This window comes from Salmo salar, chromosome 17, assembly GCF_965601325.2.
Source record: "Salmo salar chromosome 17, fSalSal1, whole genome shotgun sequence".
Classification (NCBI taxonomy): domain Eukaryota; kingdom Metazoa; phylum Chordata; class Actinopteri; order Salmoniformes; family Salmonidae; genus Salmo; species Salmo salar.
Window position 1 is genome coordinate 9100481 of NC_138307.1, and position 23083 is coordinate 9123563.

Sequence of the window (23083 nt, forward strand, 5' to 3'; positions counted from 1 at the left end):
GGATGTTGTTCTTCGGCTTGCAAGACTCCCCCCTTTTCCTCCAAACATAAGGATGGTCATTATGGCCAAACAGTTCTATTTTTGTTTCATCAGACCAGAGGACATTTCTCCAAAAGTACGATCTTTGTCCCCATGTGCAGTTGCAAACCGTAGTCTGGCTTTTTTATGGCGGTTTTGGAGCAGTGGCTTCTTCCTTGCTGAGCGGCCTTTCAGGTTATGTTGATATAGGACTCGTTTTACTGTGGATATAGATACTTTTGTATCTGTTTCCTCCAGCATCTTCACAAGGTCCTTTGCTGTTGTTCTGGGATTGATTTGCACTTTTCGCACCAAAGTACGTTCATCTCTAGGAGACAGAACACGTCTCCTTCCTGAGCCATACGAGGGCTGCGTGGTCCCATGGTGTTTATACTTGCGTACTATTGTTTGTACAGATGAACGTGGTACCTTCAGGCATTTGGAAATTGCTCCCAAGGATGAGCCAGACTTGTGGAGGTCTACAATTTTTGTTTCTGAGGTCTTGGCTGATTTCTTTGGATTTTCCCATGAAGTCAAGCAAAGAGGCACTGAGTTTGAAGGTAGGCCTTGAAATACATCCACAGGAACACCTCCAATTGACTCAAATGATGTCAATTAGCCTATCAGAAGCCTATCAGAAGCTTCTAAAGCCATGACATCATTTTCTGGAATTTTCCAAGCTGTTTAAAGGCACAGTCAACTATGAAAACTTCCGACCCACTGGAATTGTGATACAGTGAATTTTAAGTGAAATAATCTGTCTGTAAACAATTGTTGGAAAAATTACTTGTGTCATGCACAAAGTAGATGTCCTAACCGACTTGTCAAAACTATAGGTTGTTAACAATACATGTGTGGAGTGGTTGAAAAAGGAGTTTTAATGCCACCAACCTAAGTGTATGTAAACTTCCAACTTCAACTGTATGTTCGATCATCAGAATCAATCAATCAATGATCAAGCTGCTGTACAGTAGTTAAATGGAGTGTTATGTTGTGGTGGCCTCCTGTCAGATGTTGTGTTGGACGTGTGGATCGGTCTGATGGGGACAGGGAACCCCGCCATCCTTAGCTGGGCTGATGAGACACCAGTCTCCTTCACCTACTGGGACAGGAATCATCCTATCCAACCCTCAGGAGACTCTGGCTGCGTCTCCTACTCTGGAGAGGTGTGTGTGTCATGTTTGTGGGTGTGTGTGTGTGATAATTGGCAAGATGGTTTAGCCTACAACACATCTTGCTTGGCTACTTATGGATATGTTATAACAATATCATGCTTTGATAGGCTAACAATTTGCTAAGAAATAGACAGCAGGTCCCATTGCTCACTTAATAGCATCAACATGACATTGTGCTCATAGCAGACCTTAGATGTTGGGCATTTATAGGAAGTCTATGTACGGTATATCTAGATCCATGCCTTTATCTCCTTTTCCTGTGGTCCAGTCTCATGGCTGGAGGGTTAGGAGCTGTGACCAGAAGCTGCCTTTCATGTGTCAGAAGAAAGGAGAGGTGAATGAGTCTTCTACGTCAGGATGCCCTCCTGAAGGGGTAAGCATCGCTCCCCAGCCCCAACCTTCTCTTCCCAGGACAAGCTGTACCTTCTGGAGTTTGGTTGAGCTCCTTTGATGGATTTCATTTGTTTCATCTGTTCGTTTTGTTTACATCTCTTCCCCTTCCTGAAGGACTGGAGGAGACATGGGAACTCGTGCTACAAAGTGGACTCTAAAGAAGTGTCGTTCAAGGACAGGTGTGATCTCACCATAAACAACAGGTACAGCCATTCCATCTTATCTCTTTCAGTCCTTCTTTTAACTCTTTCTTTTCCAGTCACTGTAAAGTAAATGCTGTGTTTCTGAGACATTGCCGTGGAAGGGTGCCAAAACCCAACAGCATTCCACATTACCTCTCAACACTCAGCGTGGTCTCGCTAATTGTCTTGTTCCCTCTTGTACAGGTGTAAGGTCGAAAGTAGTGCACTACATAGGGAATAGAGTGGTATTTGGGATGCAGGCTCAATCGTTCTTCAATGTGTTCTCCACAGGTTTGAACAGGCCTTCATCAATAGACTCCTTGTGGAAGAGATCAACGTAAAGAGACAGTATTTCTGGACCGGCCTCCAGGACATAAAGACTACAGGGGAGTACCAGTGGGTCACTCAGGATGGCTCGGGAACCAATGTCGCATACACCAACTGGGGCTGGTTTGAACCAGGTTGGTCCAGATTGTGAAGTATTCTGTATTTGGGTTTAAGGGTTTAACCCTGTTGGGGTTTCAGTGATGCGAGATGGAGAGAAACGCTTGATGGGTGTGCGTGAGTTACGTGTGTGTCTGTGTGTGTTACATATGTGTGTATGCGAGTTACTTACGTGTGTGTCTGTGTGTGTTACATATGTGTGTATGCGAGTTACTTACGTGTGTGTGTGTGTGTTTCAGCCCTAGCAGGGGGCTGTGCAGTGATGTCCACAGCCAAGCCTCTGGGTAAATGGGTAGTAAAGAACTGCACCATGTTTAAAGCTGGCTCCATCTGTAAGAGAGACATCGCCGCTCCACAACCCCTAGTCCCTGAGCCCGACCCTAACCTCCCCTGTCCTGATGGATGGACATCCAGGCCTGGCATTTCCTACTGCTACAAGGTGTGTGTAGGCCTGTGTGTGTCCGTGAAATGAATTGACGCAGATCCAGTTTACTTCACTCACCAGCATGTGTCCCCTCACTGCGCCTTAGTGACCTTGTTGGTTTAAGTTACTGTGTCGTTGCACATTGAGGTCTCATGACGACCCGATTGCGATATGTTAGTGTGTTATAACAACATTACCGTAGGGTGTTGGTGTGTTAGCATTGGTAACCGTGGCAATGCTGTGCCAGGTGTTCCAAGAGGAGAGGCTGAGTCGTAAGCGGTCCTGGGAGGAGGCAGAGAGGTTCTGTGAGGCCCTAGGGGCCCATCTACCCAGCTTCAACCACCCACAGGAGATGGGAGCCCTGAACTATGTCATGAGAGACTCCATCAGGTAGGGGCCCTTGCACCCACACACACACACGCTGCACACACCACTCGCGCATATACTCACGCGCACGCACACACAGTGATAACACACAAACTCAGCGGTAACACAAACTCAGCCACAGTAGTCAGACTGGTCTAGTCACCTCAACTAAACAATGTGAATTATGTAGACATGTCCATAACCACATTCCAACAACAGCAACTTAATGCCAGCTTTATACAGTGAAACACATACACACCACACTGCCATATCTGTCATAGGTCAGAGCTTACACACTGCTCTAGTTCCCACCACTGTAACGGACGCCAACAAATCAAATCAAAGTTTATTTGTCACGTGCGCCGAATACAACAGGTGTAGACCTTACAGTGAAATGCTTACTTACAGGCTCTAACCAACAGTGCAAAAAAGGTATTAGGTGAACAATAGGTAAGTAAAGAAATAAAACAACAGTTAAAAGACAGTGAAAAATATCAGTAGCGAGGCTATATACAGGCACCGGTAAGTCGGGCCAATTGAGGTAGTATGTACATGAATGTATAGTTAAAGTGACTGTGCATATATGATAAACAGAGAGTAGCAGCAGTTTAAAATAGGGGTTGAGGGGGCACACAATAGTCTGGGTAGCCATTTGATTACCTGTTCAGGAATCTTATGGCTTGGGGGTAAAAACTGTTGAGAAGCCTTTTTGTCCTAGACTTGGCACTCCGGTACCGCTTGCCATGTGGTAGTAGAGAGAACAGTCTATGACTGGGGTGGCTGGTGTCTTTGACAATTTTTAGGGCCTTCCTCTGACACTGCCTGGTGTAGAGGTCCTGGATGGCAGGCAGCTTAGCCCCAGTGATGTACTGGGCCGTACGCACTACCCTCTGTAGTGCCTTGCGGTCAGAGGCAGAACGGTTGCCATACCAAGCAGTGATGCAACCAGTCAGGAAGCTCTCGATGTTGCAGCTGTAGAACCTTTTGAGGATCTCAGGACACATGCCAAATCTTTTTAGTTTCCTGAAGGGGAATAGGCTTTGTCATGCCCTCTTCACGACTGTCTTGGTGTGTTTGGACCATTCTAGTTTGTTGGTGATGTAGACACCAAGGAACTTGAAGCTCTCAACCTGCTCCACAGCACCCACCACAGTTACCACACACATAGGTTTTCAAATTCACATGGTCTCGTCTTTAAGCTAATGTCATCTGATTCCTGTCAATAGTAACAAGTATGGTTCACACCAGGACACCCCCTGTCCTGCAATGCTCTGCAGGGGGAAGATTCAATCACTAGCAACAATATATACTGCTCAAAAAAATAAAGGGAACACTTAAACAACACATCCTAGATCTGAATGAAAGAAATAATCTTATTAAATACTTTTTTCTTTACATAGTTGAATGTGCTGACAACAAAATAACACAAAAATAATCAATGGAAATCCAATTTATCAACCCATGGAGGTCTGGATTTGGAGTCACACTCAAAATTAAAGTAGAAAACCACACTACAGGCTGATCCAACTTTGATGTAATGTCCCTAAAACAAGTCAAAATGAGGCTCAGTAGTGTGTGTGGCCTCCACGTGCCTGTATGACCTCCCTACAACGCCTGGGCATGCTCCTGATGAGGTGGCGGATGGTCTCCTGAGGGATCTCCTCCCAGACCTGGACTAAAGCATCCATCAACTCCTGGACAGTTTGTGGTGCAACGTGGCGTTGGTGGATGGAGCAAGACATGATGTCCCAGATGTGCTCAATTGGATTCAGGTCTGGGGAACGGGTGGGCCAGTCCATAGCATCAATGCCTTCCTCTTGCAGGAACTGCTGACACACTCCAGCCACATGAGGTCTAGCATTGTCTTGCATTAGGAGGAACCCAGGGCCAACCGCACCAGCATATGGTCTCACAAGGGGTCTGAGGATCTCATCTCGGTACCTAATGGCAGTCAGGCTACCTCTGGCGAGCCCATGGAGGGCTGTGCGGACACCCAAAGAAATGCCACCCCACACCATGACTGACCCACCTCCAAACCGGTCATGCTGGAGGATGTTGCAGGCAGCAGAACGTTCTCCACGGCGTCTCCAGACTCTGTCACGTCTGTCACGTGCTCAGTGTGAACCTGCTTTCATCTGTGACGAGCACAGGGCGCCAGTGGCGAATTTGCCAATCTTGGTGTTCTCTGGCAAATGCCAAACGTCCTGCACGGTGTTGGGCTGTAAGCACAACCCCCACCTGTGGACGTCGGGCCCTCATACCACCCTCATGGAGTCTGTTTCTGACCGTTTGAGCAGACACATGCACATTTGTGGCCTGCTGGAGGTCATTTTGCAGGGCTCTGGCAGTGCTTCTCCTGCTCCTCCTTGCACAAAGGCGGAGGTAGCGGTCCTGCTGCTGGGTTGTTGCCCTCCTACGGCCTCCTCCACGTCTCCTGATGTACTGGCCTGTCTCCTGGTAGCGCCTCCATGCTCTGGACACTACACTGACAGACACAGCAAACCTTCTATCCACAGCTCGCATTGATGTGCCATCCTGGATGAGCTGCACTACCTGAGCCACTTGTGTGGGTTGTAGACTCCGTCTCATGCTACCACTAGAGTGAAGGCACCGCCAGCATTCAAAAGTGACCAAAACATCAGCCAGGAAGCATAGGAACTGAGAAGTGGTCTGTGGTCCCCACCTGCAGAACCACTCCTTTATTGGGGGTGTCTTGCTAATTGCCTATTATTTCCACCTGTTGTCTATTCCATTTGCACAACAGCATGTGAAATGTATTGTCAATCAGTGTTGCTTCCTAAGTGGACAGTTTTATTTCACAGAAGTGTGATTGACTTGGAGTTACATTGTATTGTTTAAGTGTTCCCTTTATTTTTTTGAGCAGTGTACTTAAGACACTGGAAGGTTGTTTAAACACTGCCTTTTGAGCCCCCAAAAAAGATGTGAGAATTAGATGTTTGTTCACAGTGTTTGTGTCCTGTCTGTCCCAGCGATGACCGGTTCTTCTGGGTGGGGCTGAACAGGAGAAACCCAGCTGCTGGTTCCTGGGAGTGGAGCGACAACAGGCCTGTGAGTAGAGGAAAACACATTGTACCTCTGTGTGTAACTCCCGTAGAGAGACTATAATAAGTAACCATTCTGATAATATACATGTCGTGATTCATCCGAAGGTGTCCATGGCCATTTTCCCCCAAGAGTTCCACGAGGATGATGAGTACAACCGTGCCTGCACAGCCTTTAAGGTGGGTAGGTTCCGATGCTGGGATACAGCCTCAACACTGCACAACATCTGCTGGTGGGTGGTCATGGCAGATGTCACAACTTAAACCCGTCAGCTTCTTCCTACATCCCATGCTCCGTTTTCGAGCTCCCTCTCCCTACCTGTGAAGTAGCTACATTACGGTTGTAATGTCATATCTCATGTCGATGTTGAAATACCAGTATGCGTCACGGCTTGTCGTCTCTCTCTCTCTCTCTCTCTCTCTTTAACCAGACACTGAAAGGAACCTTTAGGAGTTTATTTGTCTTCCTGATGCATGAATTCCCTCCTCTGCCGTTCTACGCCACCCCATTCCACTGTGACGCCAGGCTGGAGTGGGTCTGCCAGATCCCCCGCGGTAACTATACACACACACACACACACACACAGGCCGTGTGATTGTGAACGTGTCCTAGCTCCTCCTTAGTTTCAACTCAGAAGTGTGTCTTGTGTAGTGTCTGCTTGTCCCACGTTGAACCCTTTGGCCAACATAAACAGTCCTCTGTCCATTTCTACAAGAAACCCAGTTTAGGAATCAGAGTTTGAGGACATGTTTGGTGACCTTTACACTTTCAATCTTGCATTCTCGATGTTGAAAATAACTGTTTGTTTGTTCATTATGAAATAGGAAAAACCCCTGAGAATCCAGTGTGGTACAATCCTGGTAAGTGGTGTTGACATGTAGGTTTGGAAATATTTCTTGACTTTTTCTGATGAAATTATACACCAATGTATGTCAAGTCATCAGTTATGAAGTATGAGCTGAGGTTTTTTATATATTATATGTTAATATATATATATGTTATGTTATATATATATATATATATATATATATATATATATATATATATATATGTTTTTTTATATTGAGTACTAAAAATAGGATTTGAGAATAATGGTATTGATCTGTTGCAGGTGGGCACCATGAGACGTCCATATTCATTGACGGTAACGAGTTCTGGTTTGTGACGGAACCAAAGCTGCCACACGAGGAGGCTAGTTTGTACTGCAACAGCCACGGCAGCAAGCTGGCAGTACCACAAAGCTCCAACGCAGCCATAAAGATCCATAATAATCTGCCACAGGTACAGTATAGTGCAATTACAGTACCGTGGTGAACAAACCATACACCATAACTTTTTGCCAGACTTACTGTACGGTATAAACCTAGTTAGTATAAGAAACAGTTTAAAGCTGGAATCCATAATGGAGTAACTGCCACGTTTGTTTGCAATATTACACCAACAAAGAAGTTCCTTCCAACAACGAACACAGTTTTCCGCTGACTTCATTGCACCTACAACTGCAGGTAGTCTTTAAACAAATGATGGAACTAAAAAAAAAAATAAATTTTAACCACGATGCTGGATGTTCCTCTCCTCCGTTTCATCAACAGAACGAAAACAATAACGTGCTGGGGGCGAACATTGGCGCTGTTTGCTCTCATGCAGATTTCAGCTTTAAGGCTAGTATATCAACCCTGATTGTAATGGATATAGAGCAGGAACGGAGAGGAAGAAGGTGGCCACTGAACTATCCTAATAAAATGAAGACAGCATTGATCAAAAGAGAGAGAGGGAGCACTGTGTGTGAGAGAGAGCACTGTGTGTGAGAGAGAGAGAGCACTGTGTGTGTGAGAGAGAGAGCACTGTGTGTGAGAGAGAGGGAGCACTGTGTGTGAGAGAGAGAGAGCACTGTGTGTGAGAGAGAGAGAGCACTGTGTGTGAGAGAGAGAGAGCACTGTGTGTGTGAGAGAGAGAGAGAGCACTGTGTGTGAGAGAGAGAGAGCACTGTGTGTGTGAGAGAGCAGCAGGGAGTGGCTTTGTTTTGTCCTCGTGTGTTTGTTTATTCATTGACCTGTGACCTGATTGGGCAGATGCCAGCAGGGAAGCAGAGCTGGTGGGTGGATATAAGAGACACTGGACACTACTTCCCCATGAGGTGAGTCACACAGTCATGCGGTCACGTGGCAGGTCACACCTCACCAACCAACAACGAGCCCCATGACACGGTCACACAGCAACACACGTTCTAAAACACTGCCTCCAAAACGGGTCTTGTGATCAAAATTCAAGTCAAATATAAGTGATGTTATTGTGTGTTGGTTAGAATAAGAGTGAATGACTTTCTACTCCTGTCCTCTAGGTTATCCCATATGCAATACTACCATGCTGCGTTCCTGGGCAGGTGTACAACCATCAGTGACAAGAACATCTTCCCAGGTGAATAGAAACGTGACTACAGTACAAAGAGTAGTTGAAATCAAATTGTTTCCTTTAGATCAAATCAAATCAAATCTATTTTTATATAGCCCTTCGTACATCAGCTGATATCTCAAAGTGCTGTACAGAAACCCAGCCTAAAACCCCAAACAGCAAGCAATGCATGTGAAAGAAGCACGGTGGCTAGGAAAAACTCCCTAGGAAAAACTCCCTAGAAAGGCCAAAAACCTAGGAAGAAACCTAGAGAGGAACCAGGCTATGAGGGGTGGCCAGTCCTCTTCTGGCTGTGCAGGGTGGATATTATAACAGAACATGGTCAAGATGTTAAAATGTTCATAAATGACCAGATCATGTAGAAAGGATTATACTGTAGGCTGTTGGTTACTATGACAATTCCCACTGGGCACACACTGGTTGAATCCACGTTGTTCAACGTATTATGACGTGGAATCAACGTGGAAAATACATTGGATTTGAAAAAGTAATCAACCAGCGCTGTTTTCATCTGATTTCAAACAGTGTTGTAAACATTGAAATTAGGGGAAAACTGAAATAAATGTGCTAACAGGTTGTTACATCGGTCTAATTTTAAGACATGCTAACCTCTCACCATTACAATAACAGGGGAGGTTCGCATTTTTGGGGGGGGGGGCATGATACTTGTGCATCTAACTTTTTCACTCATCATTTTTCACGATTCATTTAGGATTATCTGTAATCATGGTAGCAACCACATTAATGTAGAAGTGTTTGGAAACATATTGTATTCTTATTTACAGTACAAGTGACTCCAAAATGACACAATACACAAATTTGGATTTGTGTCAGATTAGTTGGTGCCCAACAAAATGTATGGTAAATATTGTATTGTGTCATTTTGGAGTCACTTGTACTGTAAATAAGAAAATAACATGTTTCCATGTGCTGTAATTTCTAAACGGTTTACCCGATATGGATGGAAATACCCTCAAATTGACTTTATCATTTCAAATCCAAAGTGCTGGAGTACAGAACCAAAACAACAAAAAAAGTGTTAGTCTCCCAATACTTTTGGAGCTGACTGTATGTTGTTCATTATATACAGTAGGCCCTATATATACTATCCCTGTAGAAGATCTCCTTCAAATGTTGATATTTGGTTGCGTTCTCAATTCATTATCCAGTTTGTCTACAAATTCATTATTGATATGTTGGATTCACGTCTCAGTCTCAACCAAAAATCTAACTTTAGGAATAGCAGTAAATCAAACTTCAAATAATTAACTTGTAGATTTAATTTGAAATCAACCAACCATCCTTCATGTACAAGAAAATATCGAAAGGTAAAAGTCATGAATATCATGAATTTGGCTTCGTATTTATAGAGCTAATGGTAACTACTTCTAAATGTCTCAATGGGTTGTGTTTCCAGAGCTAAGCAGGGTACTTAGAGGTAGGCATCTGGGTTGTAGACTCGTTCGGGCTCCCGAGTGGCGTAGTGCTCTAAGACACTGCATCTCCACGCAAGAGGCCGCATCACATCTGGCCGTGATTGGAAGTCCCATAGGGCGTCATTGTAAATAAGAGTTTGTTCTTAACTGACTTGCCTAGTTAAATAAAAGGTTATAATAAAAATGACTCCTCATATTCCAGTAGGAGTCACTGTTCAGGCAGAAATCATTGGACTGTGGCTACACATTTTATTTCAATATATATTTTTATTTAGCTTGACGTTGAAACAATGACGTTGGTTCAAACATACCATTTTACTATCAACATTGAAACAAGGTCAAATAAAATTTGTCTACCGGTAATTAAATCTAAAATTCGACAATTTCAACCAATCAACCAACCATTCAATCAATATATGATTCAACCACCCAATATACTGTATATTGAATATATGATTAAAACATATTTTGTACATTTCTATGTGGAATTTAACTAGATTGCAACGTATACATAGTTCTGATGATTATGTCAAATAGATTGATGTAACAACCTGTTAATCAGGTTAAATACATTGATTTATACTGAACAAAAAATATGCAACATGCAACAATTTTAAATATTTGACTGAAAAATTTGCATCGGTTGGTCGCATATACCTTTAAAAAAAAGTCAGCATCTGGTGTGACCACCATTAGCCTCATGCAGCGCGACATCTCTTTCGCATAGAGTTGATCAGGCTGTTGCATGTGGCCTGTTGCATGTGGCCTGTTGCATGTTTCTCACTCCTCTTCAATGGCTGTGCGAAGATGCTGGATATTGGCGGGAACTGGAACACGCTGTCGTACACGTCGATCCAGAGCATCCCAAACATGCTCAATGGGTGACATGTCTGGTGTGTATGCAGGCCATGGAAGAACTGGGACATTATAAGCTTCCAGGAAGTGTGTTCAGATCCTTGTGACATGGGGCGGTGCATTATCACGCTGAAACATGAGGTGATGGCTGCGGATGATGAATGGCACGACAATGGGCCTCAGGACCTCGTCACCGTATCTCTTTGCGTTCAAATTGCTATGATAAAATGCAGTTGTTTTCGTTGTCCGTAGCTTATTCCTGCTCATACCATAACCCCACACCACCATGGGGCACTCTGTACACAACACTGACAACAGCAAACCGCTCGCCCACACAACGCCATACACGTGGTCTGCGGTTGTGAGGCCGGTTGGACGTACTTCCAAATTCTATAAAACGACGTTGGAGGTGGCTTATTGTAGAGAAATTAACATTAAATTCTCGGGCAACAGCTCTAGTGGACATTCCTGCCATCAACATGCCAATTGCACACCCCCTTAAAAGTTGAGACATCTGTGGCATTGTGTTGTGTGATAAAACTGCACATTTTAGAGTGGCCTTTTATCGTCCCCAGCACAAGGTGCACCTGTGTAATGATCATGCTGTTTAATTAGTTTCTTGAAAGGCCTCACCTGTCAGGTGGGTGGATTATCTTGGCAAAGTCGAAATGCTCACTAACAGGGATGTAAACAAATTTGTGCACAACATTTTAGAGAAATAAGCTTTTTGTGCGTATGGAACATTTCTGGGATCTTTTATTTCAGCTCATGAAACATGGGACACAACACTTTACATGAAACAATGTTGATTCAACCACAATGTGTGCCCAGTGGGTTGTTACCTTCCGGTCACACACACACACACTCACTCACTCACACTCCTGCCCATCCAGAGTACGAGTACAGCTGTGAGCTGCAGCTGCCATTCGTGTGTGAGAGACACAACACCACGGCTATAGAGACCCACCCTGGAGACCCTCACCCCAATGGTCTGCCCTGTGAGAGCGACTATTTACACTTCAGGGACAAGGTCAGTCTGTCGTACACACACACACACTGGAGGCTGGTGTCACTAGACGGTCATATAGTAATGGTTGAAATGGAATGAATGGAACGGTATAAAACACATGGAAACCAGTTGTGATACTGTTTCATTCGTTCCATTCCAGCCTTGACAATGAGTCCATCCTCTGATCTAGTCTACATACAGGTACATTCTGTGTAAGCAAGAATGGGTGTGTTATATGGCCAATATACCACGACTAAGGTCTGTTCTTAAGTACGACACAACGCAGAATGCCTGGATACAGCCCTTAGCTGGGGTATATTGGCCATATACCACCAACCCCTTGGTGCCTTATTGCTATTATAAACTGGTTACCAATGTAATTAGAGCAGTAAAAATAAATGTTTTGTCATACCCGTGGTATACGGTCTGATGTACTACAGCTGTCAGCCAATCAGCATCCAGGGCTTAAACCACCCAGTTTCTAATCATTGTTATTGAATGTTGTCGTTGCCTTTTCCAGTGCTACGTGGTGATCAAGCATCTGTACGTTACTTTTCAACACGCCAACGAGCAGTGTCAGTCGATGAGAGGAACTCTACTCACTATCACAGACCAAGTTGAACAGGGTGAGTAGTAAACCTTCTAGTGGATCTCTTTTACCTATCTGTCTTTTTATTCATCATGTTTGTCAATAGACAACCTTCCATTCTCCTAGACATGAGATGACCAATGATTGATGTCCCTTCAACGTCAGTCTTAACCAGCGGTTGTTGACTAGTTGCGCCTATCTGTTTGTTGTGGTCAGACTTTGTGACCTCGCTGTTGCCGGAGCAGCCCCAGAAGACATGGATTGGCCTGAAGCTCAAACAGCAGGACCCAGAGTGGGTGGATGACTCCCCGGTCTCCTACCTCAACTTTAACCCCCTGCTTCACGGCCTATTCAGGCCCATGCTCGTCAACGTGAGTTCCCGCTCACTTCACTACTCAATTCTATTCAGCTTGGCCACAGGGATCAATGAGTTGAGTTATAACTTAGAATTCCATCAAACCCCAGGTAGCATGTCCAATAAGCATACCTCTTTTAACATTCAACTGAAATCATAGAATAGTTTTAGTGTAAAAATAGCAGGTATACTCCCCTCAGGGGTGAAAGTAAGTTAGAATAGTGGGGTACCCCATACCGGTAAAACATGAGCCTATCACAATAATTAAAACAGAGTTTAAGAAAACTGTAGGCTATTACACTATTTATCATTGCCGCATGCGAGTCGCATGAAAAATGTGTGAATAGACTTAAAAACTTGTGGAATACGCTTCAAAATGCGGTGTAGTTCGATGATAGCACTGTCATTTTGCCAAGGCAGAGATGAGTGGCTGAGACCGCAGCAGTGTACGCATCAATTCAGGTTACAAGACTTGTGCAGGCCTAATGGATGACAATAACAGAATGTCATTCATAACACTTTGTGGTGTTTTGTAAGTGGTCTCTTTGAATTTATCACCGTATGGATGCCATAATATAAGTAACCCAATAGTAACTGAAGTCTGGAAAAGGACAGGAGGCCTCACATGTAGCCTATTCTAATATTAACTGCTGCAGAATTAAGCTTTCCGCACAGTAAAATGATAGACCAAATGTTAATTTTGTCTCAGGAACAAGAGTGGAGAAATCGGATTTATTTCTTTCAGCATTTTGAGAGACTGAGAAACCTGTTGGGTGGCCTAAAGGTGCAATTTCTTTCAGCGACATAAAATATGCATCCAAGATGAACTTAAATACTATCAGAAACATGTTGGACTGTTTGAAAATCAGTTGAGAACATGACTGGTTGTGATTATGCCACATTAAAAAGTAGGCTAATACATTTTAAAAGTTAAGATGACAACGCCTTACTATTAGGCCCATAACGATCCTATTAAATGAATAGGGATTCTATATGTAATTCTATGATTAGGCCCATAGAGATCCTATTAAATGAATAGGGATTCTATATGTAATTCCATGATTAGGCCCATAAAGATCCTATTAAATGAATAGGGATTCTATATGTAATTCCATGATTAGGCCCATAGAGATCCTATTAAATGAATAGGGATTCTATATGTAATTCTATGATTAGGCCCATAAAGATCCTATTAAATGAATAGGGATTCTATATGTAATTCTATGATTAGGCCCATAGAGATCCTATTAAATGAATAGGGATTCTATATGTAATTCTATGATTAGGCCCATAGAGATCCTATTAAATGAATAGGGATTCTATATGTAATTATATGATTAGGCCCATAGAGATCCTATTAAATGAATAGGGATTCTATATGTAATTCTATGATTAGGCCCATAAAGATCCTATTAAATGAATAGGGATTCTATATGTAATTCCATGATTAGGCCCATAAAGATCCTATTAAATGAATAGGGATTCTATATGTAATTCCATGATTAGGCCCATAGAGATCCTATTAAATGAATAGGGATTCTAGATGTAATTCTATGATTAGGCCCATAAAACAATAATAAGCTCGTTCACCAATAGGAGGTCTCCATACCAGGAAGAAATTAAATGTTCTTTAACCACTGGTAAGAGTGCGTGCAGGTAGTCTTTTTAAACAAATGATGGAACTACATAAACATTACTATGATAGACTATACTAAATACCAGTCTCTAAAAAACATGTTCCACATCTCTCAAAGTTCAAGGTCATCATAACCTAGAACTAACTCTCTGTGTCCCTGTTGTTGCTGTGTCTGTCTGCAGCTTCATGACCCAGAGAGCATGGAGCTGTGTGTCTTCGTGTTCAACGACCCCAGCTCTGCTATGATGGGCTCCTGGGACTACACCTCCTGCTCTGACCAGCAATATGTGACCATCTGCCAGCACTACGCAGGTACACCACCGCTACCTAGCAGCAGAGGGCACCAAACACAACCAATTATCTGTGCTTATCTTGTCCGTGTTGGTGAAAGAATGGATTATGTGTGGACTCTACAGTCAGAAGGCTTGTGATAGAAAGACTCTTGATATTAAGTGTACGAAGTAGACTGATATCATTGATAGTTGTTTCTTGATATTGCTACTGTTTTGTGGAGTGGAAATTGAGCATACCGAATAGGGTTTGAACCCTCGCTTGACCTTTAAATCCCTCTCATGTTCTCAGACAAGCCAGAGGAGCCCCAGTTCCAGTTGGAGCCATTCCAGGTCAACAACCACACCTTTAAGCTGCTTCAGAAGAACATGACATGGTTCGAGGCTCTGGAGGAGTGCAGGAACCAGAACATGGACCTGGCCAGCGTAGCCGACACCCTGCAGCAGTCGGTCCTCACCGTGCACGTCACCCGCGCACGCAGCCCCATGTGGATCGGCCTCTTCAGCGTAGACGTAAGTGGCCATAGCTCTTCACCCTAACCCGTTGGTGTTTGCAGATCTAAAAGAAAGGGATGGGTTTAAGGTAATATGGCAAAGCAAACAACCGGTAGCCCATTGGGAGGCTCGGTGGAGCCGTCACCATGTAGAATAGGTCACACCCATCCTGTTCCTTCAGTTCTGCAATCACTGGATGATAGTGGCTGATTTCATAATGACGATTCTACAGTGCAGTTCAGTTTGTTCTTAATTGACTTGCCTGGTTAAATAAATAAGGAACTCACTCAGCATTTTGTATTGTCAGGATGGTGCCCACTACCGCTGGACAGACCACAGTCACACTATGTTTAGTCGGTGGTCCTCAGAGCCCACTGTTGGACGCTGTGTCTTCCTGGACACGGACGGCTTCTGGAAGGCTAAGGAGTGTATGGAACAGTTGGCAGGGGCTATCTGCCATGTTCCACACGGTAAGACAGCAATACAGTGGTTCAGTTGGTAAGAGCTGGGGTCTTGTAATGTAATAGTCATACCAAAAGTGTAAGCACTTTGGATACAATTGTCTGTTAAGTGGCATAATTAAAACAAGACGGGATGAAAATAAACCAAGCACTCTCCTCAGACAGCAACTGTGTATTTTGGCTTTTTTTTTTATTTTTATGAATGAACACTTTCAATGTTTCCAGAAAAGACTAACACCACCACTGAGGCCAGGGCTGTGAAATGTCCTCACAAGAGCAGCGGGCCAAACTGGATCCCCTTCAAGAATAACTGCTACACCTTCCAACTGGCACGGTCCAGATGGGAAGAGTTTGACAAGGGCCAGATACTTCAGACGTGCAAGAAACTGGGTAAGGAGCAAGGACACCGTTTGGCACAGACACCAGTCAGGAACCATTTGTACTGTGAAGACCTCCGTAAACAAGATACATATTAGAAACATGTCTTATAGTCTCAATTAGAAATGCAAAAAAGGGGGAGCGTTGCTTTGGCATCAAATATGAAGACGAAGAGATGCTCATTGGAGAATGGGGTATAATTTATAGCGACCAAATGATGTTGCAGCGGTGTAAAAACATCATACTTCCAAAAATCCAAAGCATTCTCTCTTGTGGGAAAATGAAAAATCCTTTATTTTAGCAGCTATTGCATAGCAAAAGATTTGAACTCACCAACGTGTATTGCTCAGCGGCCTTCTTCAGGGTTCACAGGTGCATAGTAGTGACAGGTGAAATGAATGACCAGAAAATAAACAAATACAAGTAAATCAATCAAATGTAACTATGGGCCAATACAATGTTTCACACAAATAAACAACTGAAGATGAATTAAAAAAAAATATATATATAATAATTACAAAGTACAATAACAAAAAAGGAGCAAAATCTATTTCATTGTTCAACCCTGAAAGCCAGTAGCTGTGAGTGTGTGTATCCAGAAAGTTTCCCTTTGTAAAGACACTGAAGCCTGTAATCCCCCATCTTGTTGATGGATACCACCTCTATGGCCATGGCTTTAAGCAAGTCCAGGCTACCATGGCCGGCTTGTTGGTAATGCACGGCCGTGGGATAATTGTCATTCACTGTTTTGATGGCATATTTATGTTCTGCCAGTCTGTCTTTTAGCATCCTTTTTGTGCAACCAATATAAAAACCACCACATGAGCACTCCAACCTATAAACAACAAACACAGTGTTGCAATTGGCAAAAGATTGGATTTGGTAAGTTATTTCCTTGTGTAATTGAACGTTTTTATTTTTTATGTTGGGGCAGTGGTTGCAGTGTCCTCACAGGAAGGTGCCAGTGGGTTTGGAAAGCCAGTTGGCTTTGACTGCGGGGGGGTTATTTGACTGCACCAGCTTGTCCCGTAGGGTGGGCGCGTGTCTATAAGAAAAGCATGGAAGCTTGGTAGAAACTTAACCTAATGCAGGGTCAATTTCTATGATACGCCAATTCTGTTTGATGATATTGTTTATTTGAGATGTCTCTGCAGTACTAGGTAACCAAAAAACATTTGGTTTGACTTTTGGGGCCTTTGGTATTATCTGAGCATATTTTCTCTTTCCAAGGATTTATCCTTTATTATGGATTGATTGAGAACACTTGATTTGTATCTCTGTTTCAACAACTTTATTTTGGAAATCATCCCCCTTGTCACAAATGCGCTGTAGTCGCTGAAATGGGCGTGACGCCTCTGTGTGGAGCTGAAGCCGTTCATTTTCAGGTGATCCAAACAACAAAATGTTGTCATATATATCCTCTGTACCACATGATTTGATCAAAAAATGGATTAAGAGGATCAAACAAAAAATCTCTCCAACCATAGTCCTAAAAACACATTTGCGTAGTTGGGTGCAAAACAGGTGGCCATTACTGGCCATTTGACTTGTCTGTAGAGTTAGTTGGACCTGAAAAAGAGTTGGAAGAAAAAAGAAAAAGAACAGTGTTATTGTTTAGTGCTTTGTTAGAGAAACTCTGGGGGTGAGCTTCTCTCTGGCCTGAGTTGAAGATGGTGTTTAAGAGCCTCGAGACCCTCACTGTGTACTATATCCCAATTGTCCGAGAAATTCTATAGAAAGAGAGACTGCAGATTCCTTCAAACAATTTTATTATAAGATTTGCAAAAATGAAGCAATCAACCATCACTAAGAAGAGTCAGAGTTGAAAGCTCAATGAACAAAGTTGTCTCTCAGCTGTTATAGAAAAGTCCAACCTCATTTTCTATGTGGCAGTTAGCAGATGTGTGCAAACAGGGGTGGTGAACATCGTGTATAAAAGGCGTTTAGCTTGTCTGTGTAGATTAAGATAGACGACGTTGCCACTATTGTCTGTTCCTTCCTGCATGTTTCCATACAGAGGAGTTCCTTCAGACAGTACAAACGGGATGTCACATACTGCGGTCGCACCCGGCTCTTATCTGTACACCCAGACTTATAACTAAGTCACACAAGACAACAAGCCTGCATCAGGGGAAAAAAACACTAGCCTAAAACAATGGACAATTCTCTAAGTAAAAACCGCATAGTATGTTTCATTTTGTAATTTTCCGCGACCCTTCATACAGTATTTTCCATGGGATTACAGATGCAGTTCTAGACACGACAGACACTTACATTTATTGTCTTTCCCGTTCACCCTCTGGATGGCACACATAAACAATCCATGTTTCAATTGTCAAAAAGGCTTATAAATCCTTCTTTAACCTGTCTCCTCCCCTTCATCTACACTGATCGAAGTGGATTTAACAAGTGACATCAATAAGGGATCATAGCTTTCACCTGGTCAGTCTATGTCTTTGAAAGAGCAGGTGTTCTTAATGTTTTGTATACTCAGTGTACAGTCTTTTTAACTTTTCCACAAGAGAGAGTGCTTGGATATCTTTTTAAATATTATGTTTTTACATCGCTGCAACTTCATTTGGTCGCTATAAGTCTCAATTAGACTTTTTCGAGATTTCAAAAATGGACATTGATGCCTGGTCAAAACAGACTTCATCTGTGCTCTGATTGAAGGTGTTTATTAATTAAACGTACGCACTGCTTATGTACGAGTAATAAAGTCTTTACGAAGTGTAACCGGTTGATGTTCTTCTCAGATGCTGATGCAGACATCCTGACCATCAGGAACTTAGCGGAGAATGAGTTTGTGAAGGAGCAGCTCCTTCCCTTCAAAGACCTGGTTCAGTTTGTCTGGCTAGGGGTGTTCAACGATGACAACGGTGAGTGGACTGGACTGGGTTCCCCGTATTCATCTCCCCAACACTCAGCATGGACAATTAGTGTGTCCTTATGTTTGAGCTGCTGTTTGGACTTTCATATTATCATTCATTGCCCTATATTATGAGGAGACACTCAATTGGATCATTGTAAAATGTCTACTGTATCATCAAGTCTGAAGCCGACTCATTGATCATCGTTGTATTATTGTGTGATGAAACGTGTAATAAATGTGTCATGTCAAGTGGTTGCTCCTGTCTTTGGTAGATAACCAGATGAAGTGGTATGATGGTACCAACGTCCAGTACTCTAACTGGGTCGATGGAAGACCAAGCGTCTCAGCCAGCGATGAGTTCATGGCAGGTCTCAACACTGAGGGAGTCTGGAAGATATTCACCAACAAACGCCACTTCAGTCCCTTCAAGCAGAGAAGCATCATGGCCTGCAAACTGGATAAAGGTTGGTAGACCCCATTCAGACAAACATACTTCACCTATTCGCAAGGAGTACTATAATTTTTTTTAAAATTACAACTAAATAATACATTTTGCACTTGATTGACTCTATTAACACATTTTATTCGTCCCCAAGACTCTAAGGACGAATACAATCAGTCGGCCAGGGACTTTGAGCGCTATGGCAACATGAGCTACCACGTGATAACCAGGAAGTTGAGCTGGTTCCAGGCCCTGGAGGAGTGTGGCCGCGGCAACGGACACCTGGCCAGCGTGCATGACACCGGGCACAATGCTCACATGGAGCTTATCGCCAAGCGAGACGGCTTCCCGCTGTGGATCGGTCTGTCCAGTCAGGATGTAAGGGAGATTAGCCACAATGCCACTAACACGGCAGCCATTTCTATTGAGATTAACTTCATCTTTTGCAGCAATTTAGTTCAAAGCACTAAATGGCAGGTAGACATTAAATGCAACATTTGCTAATCACTCCCCCTCTCTGCGCAGGCTAGTGGCTCTCAGTCCTATGAGTGGTCTGATGGGACTAAGTATCACTACAGTCAGTTGGGACTCTCTGACACTGTTGTCAGGTCCAGCTCAGGTCCAGGTCCAGCTCAGGGTGTCTGTGTGTACATCACGCCCCATGGCACCTGGATGAGAATGGACTGCAATGCCAAGCTGGACGGAGCCATCTGCTACAACACCACCATTACCACCCCCACTCAGAGTAAGACCCAGTCCTAGTACCTAGCCTATTACCTCACCATTACCACCCCCACTCAGAGTAAGACCCAGTCCTAGTACCTAGCCTATTACCTCACCATTACCACCCCCACTCAGAGTAAGACCCAGTCCTAGTACCTAGCCTATTACCTCACCATCACCCACCCCCCACTCAGAGTAAGACCCAGTCCTAGTACCTAGCCTATTACCTCACCATCACCACCCCCACTCAGAGTAAGACCCAGTCCTAGTACCTAGTCTATTACATCACCATCACCACCCCCACTCAGAGTAAGACCCAGTCCTAGTACCTAGTCTATTACCTCACCATCACCACCCCCACTCAGAGTAAGACCCAGTCCTAGTACCTAGCCTATTACCTCACCATCACCACCCCCACTCAGAGTAAGACCCAGTCCTAGTACCTAGTCTATTACATCACCATCACCACCCCCACTCAGAGTAAGACCCAGTCCTAGTACCTAGTCTATTACATCACCATCACCACCCCCACTCAGAGTAAGACCCAGTCCTAGTACCTAGTCTATTACACCACCATTACCACCCCCACTCAGAGTAAGACCCAGTCCTAGTACCTAGTCTATTACATCACCATCACCACCCCCACTCAGAGTAAGACCCAGTCCTAGTACCTAGCCTATTACATCACCATCACCACCCCCACTCAGAGTAAGACCCAGTCCTAGTACCTAGTCTATTACATCACCATCACCACCCCCACTCAGAGTAAGACCCAGTCCTAGTACCTAGTCTATTACATCACCATCACCACCCCCACTCAGAGTAAGACCCAGTCCTAGTACCTAGTCTATTACCTCACCATCACCACCCCCACTCAGAGTAAGACCCAGTCCTAGTACCTAGTCTATTACATCACCATTACCACCCCCACTCAGAGTAAGACCCAGTCCTAGTACCTAGCCTATTACCTCACCATCACCACCCCCACTCAGAGTAAGACCCAGTCCTAGTACCTAGTCTATTACATCACCATCACCACCCCCACTCAGAGTAAGACCCAGTCCTAGTACCTAGTCTATTACATCACCATCACCACCCCCACTCAGAGTAAGACCCAGTCCTAGTACCTAGTCTATTACATCACCATCACCACCCCCACTCAGAGTAAGACCCAGTCATATTACCTAGTCTATTACATCACCATTACCACCCCCACTCAGAGTAAGACCCAGTCCTAGTACCTAGTCTATTACATCACCATCACCACCCCCACTCAGAGTAAGACCCAGTCCTAGTACCTAGTCTATTACATCACCATCACCACCCCCACTCAGAGTAAGACCCAGTCCTAGTACCTAGTCTATTACATCACCATCACCACCCCCACTCAGAGTAAGACCCAGTCATATTACCTAGTCTATTACATCACCATTACCACCCCCACTCAGAGTAAGACCCAGTCCTAGTACCTAGTCTATTACATCACCATCACCACCCCCACTCAGAGTAAGACCCAGTCCTAGTACCTAGTCTATTACATCACCATCACCACCCCCACTCAGAGTAAGACCCAGTCCTAGTACCTAGTCTATTACCTCACCATCACCACCCCCACTCAGAGTAAGACCCAGTCCTAGTACCTAGCCTATTACCTCACCATTACCACCCCCACTCAGAGTAAGACCCAGTCCTAGTACCTAGCCTATTACCTCACCATTACCACCCCCACTCAGAGTGACCCAGTCCTAGTACCTATTCTATTACCTCACCATCACCACCCCCACTCAGAGTAAGACCCAGTCCTAGTACCTATTCTATTACATCACCATCACCACCCCCACTCAGAGTAAGACCCAGTCCTAGTACCTAGCCTATTACCTCACCATCACCACCCCCACTCAGAGTGACCCAGTCCTAGTACCTAGCCTATTACCTCACCATCACCACCCCCACTCAGAGTAAGACCCAGTCCTAGTACCTAGTCTATTACATCACCACCACCCCCACTCAGAGTGACCCAGTCCTAGTACCTAGTCTATTACATCACCATTACCACCCCCACTCAGAGTAAGACCCAGTCCTAGTACCTAGTCTATTACATCACCATCACCACCCCCACTCAGAGTAAGACCCAGTCCTAGTACCTAGCCTATTACCTCACCATCACCACCCCCACTCAGAGTAAGACCCAGTCCTAGTACCTATTCTATTACATCACCATCACCACCCCCACTCAGAGTAAGACCCAGTCCTAGTACCTAGTCTATTACATCACCATCACCACCCCCACTCAGAGTAAGACCCAGTCCTAGTACCTAGTCTATTACATCACCATCACCACCCCCACTCAGAGTAAGACCCAGTCCTAGTACCTAGCCTATTACCTCACCATCACCACCCCCACTCAGAGTGACCCAGTCCTAGTACCTAGTCTATTACATCACCATCACCACCCCCACTCAGAGTAAGACCCAGTCCTAGTACCTATTCTATTACATCACCATCACCACCCCCACTCAGAGTAAGACCCAGTCTTATTACCTAGCCTATTACATCACCACCACCCCCACACAGAGTAAGGCCCAGTCTTATTACCTAGCCTATTACCTCACCACCACCCCCACACAGAGTAAGACCCCGTCGTATTACCTTGCCTATTACCTCACCACCACCCCCACTCAGAGTAAGACCCAGTCCTAGTACCTAGCCTATTACATCACCATCATCACCACTCAGAGTAAGACCCAGTCGTATTACCTAGCCTAGTACATCACCACCACCATCACCACTCAGAGTAAGACCCAGTCCTAGTACCTAGCCTATTACATCATCACCACCCCCACTCAGAGTAAGACCCAGTCCTAGTACCTAGTCTATTACATCACCACCACCCCCACTCAGAGTAAGACTCAGTCCTAGTACCTAGTCTATTACATCACCATCACCACCCCCACTCAGAGTAAGACCCAGTCCTAGTACCTAGTCTATTACATCACCATCACCACCCCCACTCAGAGTAAGACCCAGTCCTAGTACCTAGTCTATTACATCACCATCACCACCCC

At 44.3% G+C, this 23083-nt stretch overlaps 1 protein-coding gene across 1 annotated transcript in view; it reads left to right on the forward strand.

The window, feature by feature from the left end:
• The window catches only part of LOC100380704 (lymphocyte antigen 75), a 40391-nt gene that overhangs the window by 13397 nt on the left and 3911 nt on the right, over nt 1–23083 (forward strand). The window contains exons 8-31 of the mRNA XM_014151417.3: nt 1030–1184; nt 1462–1566; nt 1701–1789; nt 2060–2229; nt 2452–2651; nt 2884–3026; nt 5993–6071; nt 6173–6244; nt 6496–6619; nt 6890–6925; nt 7177–7346; nt 8138–8202; nt 8407–8483; nt 11662–11798; nt 12298–12403; nt 12583–12737; nt 14540–14669; nt 14940–15160; nt 15450–15612; nt 15829–15993; nt 18738–18860; nt 19126–19317; nt 19450–19673; nt 19821–20040. Of these exons, the coding sequence (XP_014006892.3) occupies nt 1030–1184; nt 1462–1566; nt 1701–1789; nt 2060–2229; nt 2452–2651; nt 2884–3026; nt 5993–6071; nt 6173–6244; nt 6496–6619; nt 6890–6925; nt 7177–7346; nt 8138–8202; nt 8407–8483; nt 11662–11798; nt 12298–12403; nt 12583–12737; nt 14540–14669; nt 14940–15160; nt 15450–15612; nt 15829–15993; nt 18738–18860; nt 19126–19317; nt 19450–19673; nt 19821–20040 (3321 nt within the window). The remainder of the gene's footprint in view (nt 1–1029; nt 1185–1461; nt 1567–1700; nt 1790–2059; nt 2230–2451; nt 2652–2883; nt 3027–5992; nt 6072–6172; nt 6245–6495; nt 6620–6889; nt 6926–7176; nt 7347–8137; nt 8203–8406; nt 8484–11661; nt 11799–12297; nt 12404–12582; nt 12738–14539; nt 14670–14939; nt 15161–15449; nt 15613–15828; nt 15994–18737; nt 18861–19125; nt 19318–19449; nt 19674–19820; nt 20041–23083) is intronic.